This window comes from Astatotilapia calliptera, chromosome 5 (genome assembly GCF_900246225.1).
Source record: "Astatotilapia calliptera chromosome 5, fAstCal1.2, whole genome shotgun sequence".
Classification (NCBI taxonomy): Eukaryota; Metazoa; Chordata; class Actinopteri; order Cichliformes; family Cichlidae; genus Astatotilapia; species Astatotilapia calliptera.
Window position 1 is genome coordinate 14787033 of NC_039306.1, and position 21749 is coordinate 14808781.

The window sequence follows — 21749 nt, forward strand, 5'->3', positions numbered from 1 at the left end:
TAGAAAATTGTCATAAAACACAATGAAGAAGCAACAGAAAGCTGAGAAAAAGCAGCAATCGCTGAACAATCTGCCACCATACACTGTGTGTAAATACATTTGCATCTTATTGTTTTACAGCTGCTCACTGTTTTCCAATTCAGACCTGTTTCATCCTCTAAAACACCATCCAATCACCATCTAAAACAGTGAATGAGGTTTTAATTTATGATATCAATATTTTGTAGGCTTTGTGGCAGATGCCAGATGGTGGGAATTATTACAGAGTTACACATCAAAGTCTCTGTTAGAGAAGGGGATCACTTCTGAGGTGGGGGAATGATCACTTTTTTTCTGTGAATCAAATCACAATGAACCACCAGCACAAATGGTCTACCATCTAAAGAAAAAAGAGGGGAAAAAACTGCGCGTCCCTCAGCCCGAGTGCGTCATCTGTTGGGAGAAGTTGGCACTGGGTTATGGCATAATGAGACAAAGATGTCATTCCCAGCTAGTCATTGTTCAACACAAAGGGTTACTGGTGAGTGGGATGTATTTAAACCCAAACAAGGATCTTCTCCTAACAGCTTTAGTACTTAAATCTAGACAGCGAGTGAAAATCAAAGTAGAAAAAGCAGGTCAAACCAAGTGCAAAAACATTAATGTCCAAGCAGGCTCATAAACCTGATATTTACGCCACCGGCACCCTCCAAAACTTCCTAATGTGGACATTGTGTGAGACACGGTCAGCATCTGACAAGACAGGATTATATGAGACACCCCGATGAAGTTATTTTTCAATAATAAAGTGGACCTGTTATGCTTTTCTTTAGTTTTTCTTTAGGAGTTTCACAGTGATGGATGTTCATACATACATACATGGCCAAAGTTTCTCATAGTGAGGTCAGCATAACCGAAGTAATTTTTGCGTTTACAAAGTTAGTTTACAGCAGCTTATTTCAGATAAAAGCCTTTTAAGAATGATTATTGTACTGATCTGAGAGTCATACAAAGCTGCTCTTGTTTTATCAAACCAGTCTGTATTTTTTTAGTGTGAAACAAGAACTTCTGGAGCAACTTTGTTTGGATGTAACTTCATTTATTGTCATAGTTGTTTATCAGAGAGCCACACAGGCCTTACATAAGCCTCATTCTTAAGGTAGAACTGACTAAAAGTGAGTTCTACCTTAAGTAAGAAACATCCAATCAGAGAACTCCTCAGCAGTTACCGTGCCACTGACAGCAGAGGGAAGGTAGATACTGAAGTCACAGACACAGTTAGGAGCTTCCTGGGGTGAGAAGCCAGGAAACAGAGCAGGACTGCTGTCACTCTCTGTGTCACACTGACAGAAGAGGGAGAGGCTCTAATGATGTAACATGTTTGTCTCTGGCTGTCTGTGTCCTCTCTGTCTGCTCGTTCTTCTGCAGCTTCACCAGCGTTCATAAGCCTTTTGTTCAGATTAGAAATGATGAATGTGCTATTAACAGTAAATAAAAGTGGATGGCTCTGGGAGATGCTGAAGTTGGCCTTTGCTACAATTTCTGTTACTTTGTTGAATCTCTAATTTTTGCACAGTCAGTTGCAGGACTTGCAGAAGCTCAGGTTGGAGGGAAGCTGTCAGGTTATAAGGACAGGAAACACACTTGCAGTTTCACACCAGTTATTTCCACATACCTTATGCCAATATACACCATATTTCACTTTGTCAGTTTAGCGGAGCTGCTTTATAGTTTAGTCTACAAACTAAATGTGACACAAAGAGTTTGTGTGGGTTATATTTGTTACTGTTGCTGAAAGTCTGACTACTTAAACAAATAATCTGCTTACCTTAAAAGTTTGATATCCATAATAAAAACAAATGAAGTACAAATATCCTGTATTTTCTTTAAAAGCAGTGATGTCCGGCCTCATACACATAAATGGAAGCTAAGCTTTGTTAACTCTGATGGAGGCTAAGCCATGCCAGAGCGCCTTCATTCCTTTATCTGTTCAAAATTCATAAGATTTAACGGTCAGTAAAGAATTTAACCGAACTTACACAAAATTATCACCCAAAAGATCTTCACACAAATTTTGCACTGGGTAAAAGGTCGTGGGTGTAGTGACTTTGAGAAACCACCTGGTGGAGCTCTGCCCACTTCATATTTTACACACCTTTGAAGGCTTGCCTCCTTTACTCTTCGTGACAATCTGCATAGTTAAAAAGCCAAACCTTAAAAAAATTAACTTAATTTTCATCAAGTATGAAGATTAGTTTTCACTTAATCTTCTGTTGCTAACTGTGCAATGAAATAACTCAGCTTTCAATACTGCTCACTTTTTAATTTCTGTATTTTTTAAAAAGTTTTTAAATCCTAGTTAAGTTATTAAAAAAAATAAATAAAATAAAACAGTAATTGAAAAGCAAATTGAAAATCTTTTTTTCTTCTTTTAGTTATTGTTTGAGGTAACAGCATGCTATCATGTTCCTTTCATCCTTTATTGCTTCTCTCCTCTCCTCATCGGTCTGTCTTCCTTCCTCATTTTCTTCCTTCAGGTCGAAGCGGCAGAGGAAAACATCCTCCTTCTCTCTCCTCTCTCCTGATGGCTGGACCCTCAGAGGGGTAAGAACAATTCCCACACATGAACTTAGTCATGTTATTCCCTGCGTTACAGTAACTGTGCTGTGACTCCATTATTATATAACACAGGATTTGCCAAAGTCCATAATGAAAAAACAAAACAAATGCAGCAAAAAAACAAAACAAGACAAAAAAAAGCAGCAAGCTGTGTCTCACCTAAGTTATGTGATTTTACCTTTTCTTTATTTGATTTTTATGTTTTGAGGTTTGGAGATAAGGACATTATTTTAAACATCACACAAAAGTCCCGTTTTGAAGCCCCACATTTGCACATTTAGGCTATTTGGTTCAGTTCAGCTTAATTCAGTAATTTGTTATTGTCCCTACTGGGAAACCTGGTAAACAATACACAAGAACCACAATCCTCCAGTAATAATCACTAAATTAATTTAAAAAAAAAAAACACAAAAACAAGTCACTTTGCCTTGGGAGACACGACCAGCTTCAGATTCATTGTGTGTGTCTGGGTTTAGCTTTGGACATTTCGCCACATTAAGGTTACTGAGGCATCTGACCCAGATGGCTCCTGGAGGCCTCCTAGATAAGAAGTTTCAAGCATGTCCAACTGGTGGCTCGTGGGTGCCTTATTTTGTCTTTCTAGACAAGGTGGAGGAGGTCTGGGCCTCTCTGCCTAGACTGCTGACTCCTGCATGAGGCAGAAAACGGGTGATTACGTTTTTAATGTTAAAGGAGATCTATTATGGTCATTTCCAGCTTTATATTTTTGCTCTCTGGCTCTACTAGAGTGGCTTTGCATGACTCACAGTTCAAGCTGGTCTGTAGAAGTGTTTGTGTGTTAGTGCCAGCAACATGAATGCCAGGACCCAGGGTTTCCCAGCAGAACACAATGCACTGTTATGCGATGATTAATGTGATTCACTTAAAGCCATCAGGGGTTTATTGGTAATATTGTAGCTGAATTCTCATTAAAAATATGTATGTTGTAATAAACACAAGAACTGTGCAGAATGTGTAACCAGTGAAATTAGAGCTGTTTCACCTTTAATAATTAGGCAAAACATTGCTGATCAGCACAGCTGGAAGCGAATTTCTCTCTGTCAGTTCATCAGTTAATAGTTTTAGCCCCACTCTGCTTGATTTTTTTTTTGTGATTCACACTTTTTAAGTCGTTTACTCTCAATTATATGCTTTAAGAAAAAAATATCTGTGTTGCAAAATGAAGAATTTCCTTTAACATAATTTGAAAAGGCAAGAAAGAAAGAAAATTCATAATTACGTTTTAATTTTTTTGTGTGAAAATAATGTGTGATAGATGTAAGTGATCAGTCTTTGTAAGTGTTTGTCCTGCTGCTGTCACCGTGCTCCTTCAGCTCCTAATTATAGACGTCTTGTTTCCCCCCCAACATCCGTCATTTCCTGTTTGTCCTGTGGGAACCGAGGGGACAGACAAACACACACACACACACACACACACACATACATTGTAAAGGGTTCCTGTTCCTGAGGGTCTGTAGATCCACTCAGGAAGGTGGTGAGGCTGAGGAGGCTCAGACTGTGGCTGAGGTGGTGAAGCAGGAGTACGCAGGCGGAGAGAAGCAGCGGGCAAAAGAAGGTCAGAAAAGAGAAGAGGAGGTGCAGAATAAGAGGCTTTTGGATCAAGAACCTGGAGAACTTTAACAGAATTAAAAGAGGTGAAATAAAATGTGACTGTGAAGGAGGTGATTCACAGGAGGTGGGACGAACAAAGGAGAAATTATTTCGAGTGCTGTCCAGCACCAGCATGTAAAGAGGAGAAAAGAAAAGAGGGCGAATGTGACTTTGGGGTTAAAAGAAAGGGACCTGGAGGAAGAGGAGAGGAAGAAAGAGGAGGATAAGGAGCTGCAGAGTTGATTACAAGTGTGTTTGAGGAGCTGATCCTGATGATGGGCTGCTGTTTGTTTGTTTACTATCGGGTGAGTGTGAAGAATCAGAACCGCTTTGATAAAAACCTGCAGTACCGACGTCGTCCTGAAGGGGGACATGTTTCTGGATTTGTTTTTTGTGTGCATGTTTCTATATTTATTAAGTACAAGTTTGAGATATGTTTATTTCACTGGGTTTGTTCCCTTTCTACTTCCAGCACTTTTGGGAAAAACAAAGTGGGGGCTCGCTGTCAGAATGGGTGGAGCTGGACCTGCCCCCCACCTAGTCCAGCTGATAGGAGCTTGTAGTAGACTGTATATAGAAGATGGTGTCAGGTTTTAGGCCTAAAAATTGAAGCCCGTGCAGAAGTGCGTGCATTTCTAATTACCATTCTTTTGAATAACCATCGGGTGGGGCACTGTTGTGGCTGCAAAAAGAATTCTGGTTCTAAACTTCCTTGATCACTAAATGCTTTTTATGATGAGTTTAACATATCTATTTATGTTTCTTATTCGATATGACAAGATGCTCAAGCATGGTGTGCTTTTCTTTGTTATAAACAAGTCAGGTTCACAGTCAGGTCCCCATCACGTGTGGGGGATTTTGTGATTTACAAAGTCAAAGCCCACGTTCACACTGCAGGTCTTAATGTTCAATTCTGATTTTTTTGATCAAATCCGATTTTTTTTGTCTGCTTGTTCACACTACAAATAAAATGTGACAGGAAACGCGCTCTAGTGTGAACCCTCAAAGCGGCCCGCATGCACAAGAGAAGACGTCACACACAACGCGCTCTGTTTAGACACAGACCAAACAATATTGTTTGACTGATGGCTCTTAATATAAAGACTTGTTTCGGACTTTACGTTTCCCAATTTTGCTTTAAGTTGTAAAGTTATTTTGTTATTTAGATATGGCCTAATAATTATCCTTGTTGCTGTTTTAGAGGAGCGGTGCTTCAAAGGATAGTTGCAGATTTCTGTCACAATCTGCAGATTATACAGTACAAATAAAATGTTCACGTTTCTCCAACGTTGTCTTCCCAACAGTTTCACTAATATCTACACTGGATGACCAGGAAGCGTTCGCGATGTCTTCTCGGGCGCTTCTCCGGCGCTATTTGGGGTCTGTCTTGTGTCAGTGACGTAAAAGATGGATTTAATGCGACATGACCGTTCAAACAGCAGTCACTTTCTAAAACATCAGATATGTGTTGGATTCAGTACCACATACGAAAGTGACCCAGATCAGATCTGTGCTGTTCACACTGTCGTACCATGATCGGATATGGGTCGTTTAGGGTCAAAAAAGTCGGATTTTATGCGCTTTCGCCTGCAGTGTGACGTAGCCTAAGAGGTCAAAAGTGCTTATCTCGAGATGTTACTGGACCTTACAAGCCATTGGTAGACCACGTCCATCTTTGTAGGCCTCTTTCATGACACACATTAAGGCTTCCTGTCCCACTTTTTAAGGAGTCTAACTCCATCTGGAATCATTTTTCCATCACCTGGAAAATCTATGGATTTACTGGACATGCTCTCCTTTCTCCAACAGAAGCAGGAACTCCCAATCAGGATCCACAGAGATTTGAGTTAAGATTGTGTCCATTGTTTAATAGAAAAAGCATCTATTCCATTTAAATCTCATTCAGACTAAACTACTCTCAAAGGAAAGGAAACAAGGGACTTCTTGTTATATTGTTCACCTCTTAACACCACTTAAACTGCTTAGCTTTGAAATTAGAGCACAGTTCCCTCCTCTTGTCTGGTGACCCCCCCATGACTGAGCCTTAACCTGTACAAATGCGGAAAAAAGATATAACACAATATTTTGTTAAGGGTTGAAATGTTTTTGCATGTTATTTTCATTCATTATAATCTGGGTAAATTAAACTCAGAGTTTATCTGATGGGTAACAACTTACTGAAATGTTGATATCTGAGCGGACTTGAGCAGAGAAATTTCTTATTATTATTATTCTTGCTCATTTGCTGTAAGTTTTTCCTCTCAGGATACTTACAGGTTACTATTCGACTCTGTGTTGAGTTAGAGGTTAGCCAGAGAAGTTCTTCAGACACTATTTAATGATGAAAAATGCTAAAATCTCCTCTCCAGATTGATCGAAATAAGACAAAAACAATTTGAACAATTAAACTGAACAGATTTTTTTTTCCTGCTTGCTTTTTTTGTATTAAAATATTTTAATTTATAGTAATTTATTGAAAAATAAGTCACAAATGATTGCAAGCTGCAACCAGAACAGTGAGCTAAAAAGTTGCGGTTGGGATCCATCACAAAAACTCGACTTTCACATTTCTGAATGTAATCTGATTTAATAAAAATATAAACAAATTTGAAGCGTACTTCTTAAAATCAACACCTGCTCTCTCTCGCTGATGTTTTTTATTCTGTTTGTGTTTTGCAGAAGAAGAGGAAACAGGCCAACAGAGATGCCGACTCCCTCAGTCTCTGCAGTCTGGAAATCAATGTGAGTTCAGCTCCTCTTCAAGCGTGTGTCAAACTCTACTCTTGTTTAAATAATAATGATGTGTTTGTGAAAAGCTCTGCCTTCCTCATTGTGTGGGCAGCGTTTTCACACATTTAAAATATGACCTACAAAACCTAAAAAAAAAACCCTTAAGCTAACAAAATGATGATGTCCTACCACTCAGGAAGTGTTCGGCTGTATTTGTCTCCATTATCCTCTTATGCAGAACACAAAGGAGGCGGTACATGTGACCTTCTAATCAGGAAGCTGTTGCATGGCCTGTACATGAGAGACCTAACTTTCGTCATTTGATTTAAAATGCCAACTGATTTCAGTTTCTAAATTGAGGACAGAAAACTTAACACAAGGCATTTTAATGGTTTTATCCACAGAATCAGATAAAAAAATGTCCATATTTTCCTACAATTGTCAGATTTTTCTCTGATGTTAAACTGATTTCTTTGCTTTTATGCCGTCATGCACTTGTGCACAATCAAAAACGGAGACATTGTTCTTCCTTAAGGGTTGAACCTTAATTAAAACAAGACTATCTGTAGTGAAACTGTGACAAGTGTGACACAGACCAGAAACTGGGAATGTTTGCATTCAAAGTATAAGCTGTGCCTTTTGAAATATGTTGACTGCAGAGATGACCTTTTTTGAGTTTCACTGCCACTTGGCCTGGAGTTGCTCGTGTTTGTAGAAAAACATCAGCATCTTCCATGAAAACTATATACCAGCAGCAATCTGCTAGCGACTGAAGTATTCACAAGAAAGTTTTTGATGCAGCACCATCTTTGTAGCTGATTTCAGTGGCTGCCAGAAACCACTAGCCACCGGTTGGTGAGTAGTTTTTGGCAGTCACTGAAATCAGCCGCAGTCTCTGAGACAAAGAGTACCTCATACATTTAATCTCACATTCTACCAGAGTAGCTTGGCTTGTTTACGGTTTGAAAATAATCCTCATTTATCTTATTTGGGCTCAATTCATTAACTGTCTGCAACAGTGACAGTTTAGCTCCTCCTCTTTACACCAACTTTCTTCTTATTGGTCACCCCTTGCAAACTGATTACTTAATTAAAATAGAACGTTTAATGCCTCTGTAAAATTATAGGAGTTCTATGACATGCATCCCTATATAAGAGAATAAAAGAATACAGCTGGAAATCTGTATCTGTAAATATTATACCACAAAACCTTCAGTATACACTGTGGGAAAGTAATTATATCTATAAAAAAGTAATATTGAATTAAGTTTCTTAAAAGTATTTGACCAAATCACAACAGCAGTCACCTCAAGGCCCTTAAGATTGTAAGTTAGAGACCCAACAATTATATAGAGAAAACTCAAACAATCAAATGACCACCGTTGAGCACGCACTTGGCGACAGTGGGAAGGAAAAACTCCCTTTTAATAGGACGAAACCTCAGGCTTTCTGCCACAACGAGTTAGAGATGATATGGTGATACAGTGTTTATTCCAGAGATCATAGAAAAACAGAAATTAAAAGTATTTTCCTGCTTTTAACAGATATTTTTCTCATCAGAAATTTGATTGCACGTATAAACTCTGAAAAGAAAAATGTTCCTCTTAGAGCATCCCCTCTGTCCAATTCAGGTTTGCTGGGGGGCTGATAGGTAACCTAAAAACTAAATTCATTTAGAGAGGAGAAGACAAATTAACGGCCCCCGGCCCTTATGTTGGGCCCCTCCTCCTGTATTTTTAGCCTTCTGCCAGGAGCCTGTTCCTTCCTGGGCGTTTCCTCCTCTGCTCGGTCTAACACAGGATGTCCAGCCTGTTCAGCACACTCCAGCGGCTCCAGGGGGACAAACAGACCCAAACACACCATCAGTCTTACTTTGTTCAAACCGGCGCTGGCAGATACTGAAGCTGGAATGAATTACACTCTATTGTTTCTGTGCTGTCGCTCAGTGAATCACACACACTTGTATTGTTTTCTTACTCAAACTCCAGGACCCAGAGACCACTTTATCTGATTTAAAAGACACGTGTAAGGACCACCGGGAAACGTGCTTTACATCAATAATTTAACCCTCCTGAGCAACTGTCTGTTTTCAGAGTGGAGATCAGTAAAGATTCATTCACTGGGAATTATTATATTTTATCAGTTCATCTGTTTAGGAAACATTTACTGCAGATTAATAACTTTATAACATCTATTTATTTTAGGACAGTTTTCAAATATTTTTACCTGAATTGATTGGCACAGCCCACATACTCACAAATGCATTTAAAACTTTTAAGATTTAATAAAATGTGACTACTTTTGACTACATAATTACAAAATAAAATAAAAACAATATGCAGACCTTTTTTTTAATACAAAAGGTAAGTGCTGTGAAAAATTCACAAAAAGTAAAAAAAAATTTTTAAAAACCCCAAACAGGATTAAAAGCACTGAAGTGTAATCGATGTAAACAGACATTAAAGTAAAGATTTATTCCTTTATTAATAATTAATGTGGCACTATATTTTGATTAACAATAATAATATTAATAATAATAATAATGATAAATAACAATTTAACCATGACTAATCAGATTTTCCCTCTCAGAGACATTGAATATCTTTGTTCAAACCTAAAACATTCAACTGGAATTATTTGCTATAGCCATTAATTTTATTTTATTTGTGAAAAATGCTGCTCTAGATGTAAATTAGTTGTTAAAGGGGTGATGCTGTCATTTATAATTATAATACATTTACTGTGGAAGTTTCTGTTTGGCATTGGATGTTTGTTTGTTTTTACTTGTTAATTAAAACAGGCATTCACTATTGAGCAGTTACTGATGTGGTTTAGTAACCGTGGATTAAAGATGTGAGTAGCATTCTCTTCCACCAGTGGGCAGTACAATTACCTTCTCTAATTAAATGGGTTGCCAACTGCCAGTAAAACAGAAGAAGACAAAGAAAACAAATACATAATAGTCATGCTGTGAGACGACGCAGTGCGTAATAGCAATAGATAAATGTTTGAAAAGAAAAAGTAGGGTCCTGGAGAACATTCTGACCCAGATGAAGGCCCTAGCATGAGTAGTGCTAGTAGTGCATGGGTAGTGGTCAGAAGCAAGCAACAAAGGTATACTAGGGACAAACTGAGCCAAACTCCACTATGCCATGTGCACAGGGGAAAATTATCAATTTGCTTTTTGTGACATTTTTGTTTGGTGGTGTGCCGTGTGATTTTTCTAATGTGAAATATGTGCCGTGGCTCCAAAAGGTTGGGAAACACTGGTTTAGATATACGTGCTTCACCACTTAAATTCTTGTACAGCCACTTTTCAGGTAATAGGTTTCAGGAACTGGACAATGGAAAAATCTGTGGAAATCTGTTTTTTTTTTTAACATTATATTTCCTACTTTAAATCACTACATTGTAAGGTTTGTGATAAACAGAACCAGGACTGTTAAAATTCCCCAGTCTGTCACTTATCTTGGAGGCTTGAGGGTTAAATCTGATGGGTTTCTACTGCAGAAACAGGAAAGAAAGTTGCACAAGATTGTAATGTTTCCTTGTCCAAATGTGCACGTTGATTGAAATATGCACATATGTGGAGTACCATTTACTGTATTCTTCATGTTTTTTTATTAGTTTTAGGAGATGTTAATAATTGATCGATGTTTTCAAATCTTTACCATTCAAAAAGAGTGTTCCCATCTGTAAATGCTTCACCACATCCCTGTAAGGTTTAAAGACGCAGTCGCTGTGTCACAGTACAGATCGAACGAGGCTGATTTGAGTTCCTCCCTAGGCGTCTACGAACGAAGCCTCCCAATATCAGACAATAGAGCTTAGTCACAGGGAGCAGCTTCTGTTAGCAGACTGTGAGGTGTTGGAGGCCAACGCTGATGCTCTGACTCTGATACCGGTCATAGCTTTTAAAGGAAACAATGAAAACACTTCTGTGAATGATGCAATCTTTTTCTGATGTCTTGTTGCTTTCAGCTGAGACGGGACGTCTGTGTTTATTTAAAGCTACTTTTCTTGGAACTTCGATGTACCGTGGTCCGTGATTATAACAAGGGTCCTAATGTACCCAAATCAGATCAGCCAAGCTGATGTATAAACATATATAGCTCATTAACATGCTTTAGTAAACGATGGATGTCCCAGCTCTTTGTTAAGCACTGGAAAAGCTTGATGAAGATCCTCTCTGTAACATCAAGTGAAGCAGTACAATTAAAAGAAACTTTTTCATAAAAGTGAGAGTGGAGTAGAGGAGGAGATGGACCGATGTGTTGACCCCAGTGCAGTGTCTTCATCTGCAGTGATGAAGACACTGCACTGATCTGTTGTAGTGACGAAAGAGCTGATTGTGAAGGTTAAGCTGTTGATTTACTGGATGATTTACTATATTCCTATCCGCATGTATGGTATGGTGATGAGATGTAGGTAGAGACTAAAAGAATAATGTCACAGACACAAGCGTCAGAAAGAATAAGCTTCCTCTGAACAGAGTTCAGCCTTAGAGACAGGAGGAGGTAGCTCTTTGTTTTAGGAGGGGCTCAGAGTAGAGCTGCTACTCCTCCACATTAAAAAGAGCCAGATATGGTGGTTTGAGAATCAGATGGATTCTTTCAGGATAAATCCTCAGTGAGTTGTTTTAGGCATGTCCACACAGGACACTCTGGAGAGATTATGTCTCTGCTCAGTACCCATCTGAAAGAGCTGGAGTAGATGGCTCGGGAGAAGGTCTGGGTGTCTGTGCTTAGACTGGACATGGATACGTGACAGAAGAAAAGATGGATGGATGTCCCTGAAAGTCTTCTCATTACTCATTATGTGGTTTCAATATGGCAAAGCAAATTATATTATTTGTAAAACACAGTAATCTTGTGGTGAATGGATGGACGGGCCTCACCTGTCCCCTCTGTTTGGACTCTGGAACAACTAAAACCTTACTGTGAACCCGTATGACTCATTAAACCGACTGGATAGAAACTAGTGGAAGGCTGGATCTGACCGTGACTTATGATGAAAAACAAGGAAAAAGCAAAAGCGAAATCTCCACATTTAAAAAGGATGGAAGGACAAATTGATTTGAGTTACTGATTTAAAATAAAATTCAGTAAATAAAAAAAATACTTAAAATCTTGCTTTAACAAATAAAAAAAGTGTTTCTTTGTCCCCACAGTGGGGCTGAATAAACACATTGACTCATTGAATTTAAAACCAGGACACAGCTTTGGCTGCAGGCCTCTGTTTATTAATTATACTTCGGACTGGCATTGACTGATGAGGACTTCCCACAACCACTAGCAGTTCCAGTCAGGGATTTCATAATTTACGTTTGTCCAGATTATCGAAATACATAATAATAAACTGAGTAAAGATAATGTGAGTAATAATATACATATTAACCTTATACAATTTACATTATCATTTCTTTCACATTAAAGGTAGATTTACTTTTTCTGGCATAAAACATTTTCAGGGAATGACACATTTTAAATACACACAAGAAAAACAATATACATTTCCTTAAGTGCATTTACAAAATGTCTTATCTGTAGGATTCATATTATCTTTTCATATTTTTAAATCTTCTACCAGCTCTTTTGACACAATGTGTCTGTGGCACTGAGACAATTGGTTCAATATCCGAATATCTAGAGTTTAATCTTTTAGGAGGAAATGGGGTATTAGTTTGGGTTTTTCTTTAAATAACTGTGTACAAATGTGGCTTATTAATTTGTTTTAATTTCTAGGCCACAGTAGAGCTCTATGATATATATATATATATATATATATATATATATATATATATATATATATATATATATATATATATATATATATATATATATATATAGATATAGACAGATATAGATATATGTGTGTATGTGTATGTGTGTATATATATATATACACTGGAAAGGGACAGGCAGAGAAATGAAAAAGTACAGAATAAAGAGAGGAAGGAAGTTTTAAGTGACTGGGTGAGAGCGCCACTGAATAAGTGAGCCAGTGACAGAGAGAGAGAGAAAGAGCATTAGCTGCTGAGAGAGTGCGAAGGCGGACGAGTGAACAGCTACCGCTGAGAGGATTACACGATTCAGAGCTCTACACGGTCTAAACTGCAGACTAAACTTTTCCTGTATGATTTTCTGGGAACAGAACTAAATCCAGCCTCTTTTTGAACTCTTTTGTTTGGGGTCTGATGGTTCGGCTCTCAACCTCAAGCCCTCCCGGAGCGGTGTGTTTAAAAGCTCTGGTCAAAGCCAACTTGTCTTTATGAACACTGCCAGCACCGAGTCTGACTGGATATTTTGCCTCTGGCAGTACTCTTGTGGCACCAGGCCTTTTTAGAGCTGTTACGTCAACTCTTTGAAGCTACTTTACAGCTATTAGGCTTTTAGTTGAACGGCTACCATTACCAGGGGTTTTAAGGGGACTATCCTCTTTCTGTACCTGTGCCAACACCAGAATTGTGCTTGAAACTCCACTGATAGCACTTTCTTTCTGGTTTACCAGCTTGTATCAGTCATCGCTTCAGTGCTAGAACAGCGAGCTGAATTGTTCCTGGACTTTGTGTCTATACTAGAAAACAGTACCAAACTCTCTTTAGTGTCACTCTGGACCCTCTGCTGTTTTCAGTCTCTCTCTGGACATTAGACTTTCATACTCCCTTCCTCTCTGCGTTTTCTACCAGTCTGAAAATATTTATGGACGCTCTCTTGGTACTGGGAATAGTTCAGATTGTGTGCTTGGCTTTGGGGTGAGCAGTATGGTGGCGGGGCAGGGACCCTTCAGCCTGCTGGTACAGCGGTTTAACTCTGGATGCTCAGTGGCAAACAGCAGCATGGGAAAAGAGGTTAAGGTAAGATGAAACATTTACTCTTCTGTTCAGCCTGGTTGGATTCAGTTGTGTTAATTTTGTGAGATAAATTGGATTCTTTTGTTTGTGTGTGTTTTCATCAGTCAAATGTATTCATTTTTTCTTGATTTGGTAGCATTTAACATTTGTAATTTTCACAAATGAAAAAAATCTTGGCAATGAAGCTGGTGACAAAACTGAAGTTCCTCTTTTGGCCACTTGAGGCTGACTTCAAACTGAGTCAATCCCCATAGACTGTCATATTAGAGTCCCAACGTTACAGCAGAAATAAACAAAGAAAATAAGCCCAGCATAAAAGACATTGTACGTCATTTCCACCTTCATGCACTACACAGGGGGTTAATTTTTTAAACTAGACCATTTATGTTTTTCTAATGGTATTAAGTTACCATAGCTCGCTGTTAGGCCTCATCTCTTCTAACCGAAGTCAATGAACTGGGCGCTTTAACCTTGTTTGAGCTGTTGCTTATTTGAGTGCATTGAATATCTGATGGTACAATAATGATAAAATAATAGGGCTTGATGTGGAGTTGATTGCATTAACACAGTGTTTTATTCATGTGTTACTTTGCAGTAGTTACCAGGTGTCTGTGTTTTTGAAACACCTTCACTTTCATACTAACCAGTCTAATTTATTACCAGACATGCTCACATATAGTGCCCCCCCCCCCCCCCCCAACCAATCGGTGACATCAGTTTTCTTATCAACACAGTATATGTTAAATATGATGTATTTATCACTTTGTTTATATTCACATATGTACTTATCTGTACAGTGATTAATTAGAAATATACAGAATCTGATCTGATCTAGTAACTTGTATTCTGGTTTTATATGATGTAATCTGATTGGGCCTACTTTACTCTATTACACGACTGATGTGAATCAATCAAATGTGATCTAATCTGATGTAATATGGTCTAATTCAACAAACTAATATCAAAACCAGCACTAGTTACATTTAATGTCATTTACTTTAAACTAAAAAGACTGAACAAGAAACGAGAAGTGAAACTATGATGAACACACCTCAAAAATGTTCTTTATAGTAATTTTCATTTCCTGAAAGTCTGGGGTCATGCCTAGGTATCACTAAAGACCTATAAAAATGCAGTTTGAATCCCTGAACTGCAACGTTTGTTCAGTTGTTTAATTTACAATGAACTTTATATCAAACGACTGAACAAACGTTGCAGTTCAATGACTCAAACTGCAGACCAGAGTCAACCTGCTGTGAACTTGCTGTAATTAAATAACCAGCCAGCTGCTGACGAGCTGTGTTGAATTGATTGCTGTCAGTTCGAATCAGCTGAAGCACCATCATCCACAGAAAACCCATTACAGTTTGTCCAATGGAAAGTTCTTGAGCATGAAGCAAATAAGCAGATAGTTTATGATCCAAACTGAACCTGAAATCTGTAACAAAACAAACAAACCAAAAAAAACCACACGAAACAGCTGCAATGCATCTAAGCTCATAACTTTCACCAGGAAATGACACTGACTTTATTTCCATGTGATTCATGAGTATTTTAGAGACTCATCACTGACTCATCATTTTTTGAGAAGTTGTTGAAAACTGTGGAAATTCTATTTCCAGATTTGGGGGGTGAACTTAAATCGAAAGGTGAAGGAAAAAAGAAAATTATCTCAGAGGTTGATTTATTTTTAGGCAGCTGGTTCCTGACTGTGAGAGCTGATGGTTCCTGTGTTCCAGTAGGTCAGCTGACAGTGAGCTGCCGGGCAGAGCTGCACACACACAGACACACAAACACGCTGATTTACTGTAAGTCTCCATTCAGTGCAGATAACCCAGAGGCAGTTTCACACTAAGAGATGTACCCTTTCCACTGCAGAAACTCCAGGTGCACACCAGGTGTCCCTATTGTTTACAAGATGCCGTCCTAATCAAGGCTTTGAGTCTGTCTGTTTACAGCCTCAGATCCATCACACTCACTACTACGACTACAAATAACCAAGTGAAAAAGTACCTAGTCTTTAACAAGCCTTTTTAGGCTTAAATGAATTTTTAATTAAACAATCAGCTACCACTTGCAACATATTAAATCTTATTTTCGAGATCCAGCTTGGGTCAAGCTGCTGCTTCTGATAAAAACTGAAAATGGAGCGGTTGCATCTCAATGCATGTGCCATAGAAAAATATTTTTTGGAGATTTAACATGTTGAAATACCTTAAATCTGATATTTTCCACACTTAAAACATTAAGCATAAAGTATGAATGCTGGGGTGACATCCCTATGTAGACACCTTTGCTTATTATTATTAACTGTGTGCATTGTTATTAAACGAGCTGTGATGCTGATTCTGCTTTACACTCAACCTTCAGTAGTTTGTTGTAACAAAATGCAGCCATAAAGATGTCTTTTTCCAGTTAATTTGCAGTAAATATAAACATTAAATAACCATTATGTTCATCAAAACTTAAAATTGAGCAAAAACATTTTGACCGTAAAGTTTATTCTGAACATATAAAACACTGTTTGCGATGAATGAGACTTAAAAACTCTCCAACAATTGAAGGACTCGACATGGTTGTTGTTTGTTTTGTGTCCCTGTATCACAGATATTGCTGATTTGGGTTGGTGTTTTTTTGTCAGCATCTAGCCCTCTCCAGCAGTTTTCCAATGCATTTAAGTACCTGTAGGAGTACTTTTTCAGCCAATAAAAAGAACAAATGCAGTTGAATTTTAAATAATTTCACTCCCCGTGGTGTTGATATTTGGAGGCATCATGACAAGAAAAGCAGCCCATCACATTTTATTTTAAATCATTCTAATTACATTTTTTACCACCTTGAAAGAGGTTGAGTTGGGTTTTGAAGAGAAAGGGAAGAGATGGATAAAGGGGAAAAAGATAATGATAACATTTAAACACAAGGGGAGTCAAAAGAGGAAGGTAGAGGAGAAAAGGTCAGTGAATCATGGGAACTTCCCCAGAAATCTGAGCCAATAACCTAATAAAGGGATGGTTATGCGGTTTTTGGTAGTCCTGCATAGGGCTGTGCGATATGACCAAAATCTCATATCCTGATATCGTCCGATAACGATATAAATCACAAAAATTTAACATTTTCTGTAAATTCTGTGAATCTCCGGCGGCTCGATTTGCGTTAAGTGTTTCCAGCTGAGAGTCATGTACCTGGAGTTGAGTGTTTTAACCGATGCATGAAACTATATATTTTTAGACATAATTTGTAACTTAACGTTTGAATCTAAGGTTTATTTTTTAGCACCTGACGGCTCTTTTTTGCTTCTTATCCGTAAATATTTTGCATACTCTTTCACATGATGCGGTTTCTTTTGAAAAGTCTCAACAGGATCTTGAGCTTTATTGTGAAAGGTTTACGTTGTTGTTGCTAAAGACAACGCATAAAAACAGGCGCTTGTCCGTCTATAGTGTGGTTATATTAAATATAAGAGAAAGAGAGAACTTTAAGAAATTAATATAGCCACTACAGTGACCATCAAAACGATGAAAAAATATTGCCGTAAACGTTTATTTTGCGACACCACGAAACAAAATGAAACCTAGACGTTTTTATATCGTCATCAGATATATCGTTATATCAACAGCCCTAGTCCTGCAGCGCTTTTAACTTTGCTCACATATGAAAATACTAGGGGTGCAACGATACACAAAATTCACGGTTCGGTTCGGTTCGATACTTTGGTGTCACGGTTCAATATTTTTTCGATACAAAAAAAAATGTTCATGCCTTTTTAATTTGTCATTTATTAAAATTATAAATATATATTTTAACACAAAAGTACAGTTTTTAAATTTAACCCTAACCCTTGTGCGTGTTGTTGTTTAGCTCATCATATCGCAGCCACAGAAATTATTTTGTCCATGAAACCATAAAGCTGCACTTTCTTTTTGCCTTATAGTCTGATTTGTCATAACTTCTCCGTTTTGTGGTAAGCTTTTCTTTGGCTGTCACTTCTTCACCCTGACCTGTCTTATTTGGCTCAGCAGAACTAAAATATATATCTGTCTGTGAAGGTTCTCAATCATCCAGGTCATCATAGTGAAATATATATCCTGCCGCACTCACATAAGCTCAGCGATTCTCTGCGCGATCAACCTCTCACATGTTTAAGCTGCGGGAGATTTCACTTGTCATGTTTGCGTAGTAAGCTAACAATTAATAAGACGATGTCAGAGGAATTGGTGCACAAATTATCATCACTCACAGATCAGTGCTGTCGCTCTCTATACACAGTTCGTGCGATTGCAAAGTGAAAGCAAAAAAACAAGCGCAAATTCAAACGCGATTTCAATATGTCACATATTGACAGTGGCTCACCCAATGACATAATTACCCAGCTACATTTCTGAAAGAATGCAAAAGCATTGACATATATTTTTTCTTCCTACAATAGCCCGACAGGCAGGGCAGAGATAGCCCCGGGACGTTGGGCTAGCGATATTGCGAGCCCTGTATCTGATTGAGGAATCACTCATCTTTGGAAAAGAGAGTTTATTACAGAGAAATGTCTCTTTCCAAAATAAAAGCTATACTATCCGCTTCTTCTGGGCTATATTCTCAGCAGCATATTAAACATATCAGGTCTCCATAAGGAGAATCCTGTGCTAACAGCTGTCTAAATGACTCGGGTAAAGTTTGTAGCATGCATGCTTGTTGTTTTTGTCTTTGCACTAGGATGATGTCGGTGTAAATGTGCAGTCATATTCGTTGTGTTCCCACTAGTGCTTTCAGGTTAATCTCGTTGAAATAACCTTAACGCCACAACACGGCAAATCTCCGTTAACGAGCTACCCTATACAGAGGGGCTAGACGGCCAACACGTTAACGAGCTAACTGCGCTAACACACTAGCTCCCACCCATGTAATTGAGCATTGCATGGCACATCCAACATACTGTTTTACTTTAGTCCATGACTCGCTTACCTTCAGGGTCATACGTCACATGAAAACCAAAATAATTCCAAACCCCAGATCTGAATGAGGGTGGGGAGGTCCACTTCTGTCTCGCTAGCTTGCCCTGCGCTCTTCCTTCTGACCATGCTGTCTGTGTTGAGTGCTCAGTGAATCTGCGTTCGACTACTCCGCCTAGGCTGCACTCTCGAGCCTAGGCGGAGTAGTCAAATGCAGATTCACTGAGCGCTCAACACAGACAGCATCGTCAGAAGGAAAGTTGATAAAATAAATTACAAATTTTGTATTGTTCTTTTTTTTTCTCCCCTTTGGTTTTCTTTCTTTCTCTCCCCCTCTTTCTTTCATTCTTTCCCCCTGTCCTATCCCACAGTCATGTCTGTCCCGTTTGCAACTGAAAATAAAATAAATTCATAATTATAATAAAGGTCAATCAAATGGACCAATATGATGATCCACTTAAAATAAATCCTCTTGGCATCTTTCTTGGCCTCAAGACAACAATTCTGATGGCTATAGATCCAAACGGACACAAAAAAAAAAAAAAAAAAAATTGAAAAAAAATTTTTTGAAAAAAATTGTATTGTTCGATACATATGCGTACCGAACCGAAAGCACTGTATCGAACGGTTCAATATCGATACGAATATCGTTGCACCCCTAGAAAATACATACATGTTTGTTCATTTATCATTATGAAATGATAATTTTACTCTTTTTATCTTCATTATGTCACTGCATATAACGAGATGGCAAAAACGGCTGTTTATCAACACCAAATAATTGAATAATAAATATATATTCTTCATCTTTGCAAGCTGTATATTCATTGATTCAGACAAAGTAATCAATAACAGGCACTATTAGTGTCATTCTTTGATGAAAATTTATTTAAAGATATGTTTGAAAACTTATTCCATTGACTCCAAAGTGTCACTGCACTAAAAAAAATTTTTTTTATTTTATTTACAAACAACAATCTACATGTAATCTCAATAATATAGAACTAACATGGATGTCCACATTCGCTTTGAGATCAGCTGCTACACGTAATACATGAATTTGTAGGGATTTCAGTGTTATAAAAATAATTGGCTAAAGCAAAATCCATGTTAAATTTAAGCTTTACATGAAACCACAACAGCCTCTTGTCTCCATGATCATCCAGTCTCACACAGTGACCATAACAACCGTCCTGTTTAGTGTGTGCGTGACATAAGTTAGTGAAACATGACTGCGTGTGTGATAAAGTCTGGTACTGAGGGAAAGACTTTTGAGTCATGCTATTGTATAATATGTCAACAAACCAGAGTCGGCTTTCCCACAATCAACTAGAACATTTGCACACACAGAAACCTCTGACTGGCTGATATAAAACAAGAAAAATGTCTGCTGGTATTGATGTTTGGTTGATTAATTGGTGTCCTTGTTAACCCTTTGGGTCGTTTGTATCCCAGGTGTGTTGATTTTGTGAGATAATGTAACCGTGTAGCTCTGTTCACCCCTTCCAGGAGCCCAGCACCAAGCGCAGTAAGCCTGTATCCCGGGTAGCATCTCTGGCCAGCCTGCTGCCCCCCGTCAAGACAACGCCGCTGAAGAGGATTGGCCAGACACTGCAGGTAAACCAACAATCACATGTCTTCAGTTTTTTTAGTAGTAGGTTATTTAAGATGGGAAATGAGAGTGGCTCTTATCCTGCTTCCCATTTTAAGTATTAGGTTTGATGAAATTAGATCAGAGATCTCGTGCAGGGGCAGCTATGAATCCTACAGTTTAGAGTAGAAAATAGAAGTGAAGTGAGTGTGGAAGTGCCTTAAAACGACATTCTTTCTAATGGCAAAAAGACGACTGGTTACACAGAAATCTCTGAAGATATCGCCGCCTTATGAATGTGCAGCCAGATCCTGTCCGATTTCAAAACACAAAAATGGCAACACCCAAAACACTCAGCTTGACTTCAATAGCAGGTGACATTACAGTATACTGGCACCTATGCTGAGGGAGTGGAGGGAGGTCATAATTCAAAAAACAGTTTTATAGTCAAGTTATATTATTTAATAATATCATTTATGGGGAAAATTGATGATTGATGAGTTTTTACTTCCAGAATCAGGGATGGCAACAAAAGTTTTAGGCTACAGAATAGTACAATTTAACAAACAGAAATAAGTTCTAATATATATTTAAACCATCTTCTGTTTCTGCAGCGTACCATCAGTCTTCGTAATGAGGCAGAGAGAGCTGCTCCTCCTCCTCCTTCCTCCTCGACAAAGACACGTGTTATCTCAGCGACACTCTCAAACCCTTCGTCCTCCATGACTGCCCCGAGTGTTTCAACCGCAGCTGCTCCGGCCTCCAAGCGTCGGGACAGCAAGCTGTGGAGCGAGACATTTGACGTCCGACTGGGAGCGGCACAACCTCTGAGCCCCAAAGAGATAAAACGACAAGAGGTGAAAATCAGTGAATTTTTAGCAGTTTATTTCTTATTTCAAAGTGTTCAGGTACATTATTTCAATTCATTATTCTAATTTAAATACTAGAATATAGTCTCAAGAATGATCAGTAGAATAGAATAGCTCCTTTTTGTCACTGTACATGTACAACGAAATTTGAAACACTGCCAAACAACAATGATGAATTAACTTTTTGGCCTGAATCATAGACTGTATGTATAAAAAAAAATGGAAGTAGCCAATGTTGCCACCCATTTGTTTTTGGACTCCACATTTAATCACCCCCTGACACAGAGAGCTGCTAATTAGTGATAAAAGTAGAAAAAGAAAAAAAGAGAACGTCCCCCATCAAAATGAAGCACAGCGTCGTGGACCAGCTGTACAGGCACCAACACCAGAAATGAGTCCAGTCCAGTTAAAGGGCCTCATACCTAACTTCACCATAGAGCCGTTATAAAGGGGGAAATATCCATAGATTCTAAAGCTGTTTATATACCACACTGTAAACATGTTTGTTTCTGCTGTAAAGTTGGGAATTTTAACATGGGAGTCAATGGGGCTGA

General features: G+C 38.4%; 1 protein-coding gene across 3 annotated transcripts in view; it reads left to right on the top strand.

The window, feature by feature from the left end:
- The window catches only part of arhgef3 (Rho guanine nucleotide exchange factor (GEF) 3), a 35131-nt gene that overhangs the window by 5956 nt on the left and 7426 nt on the right, over positions 1-21749 (top strand). Inside the window, exons 2-5 of one of the 3 annotated variants that reach the window (XM_026167387.1) lie at positions 2517-2583; positions 6889-6951; positions 20245-20352; positions 20941-21183. In XM_026167387.1, the coding sequence (XP_026023172.1) occupies positions 2517-2583; positions 6889-6951; positions 20245-20352; positions 20941-21183 (481 nt within the window). Of the gene's footprint in view, positions 1-2516; positions 2584-4044; positions 4515-6888; positions 6952-12876; positions 13796-20244; positions 20353-20940; positions 21184-21749 lie in introns of those variants that run through there. The other 2 variants (XM_026167388.1, XM_026167389.1) reach the window with 2 other exon arrangements.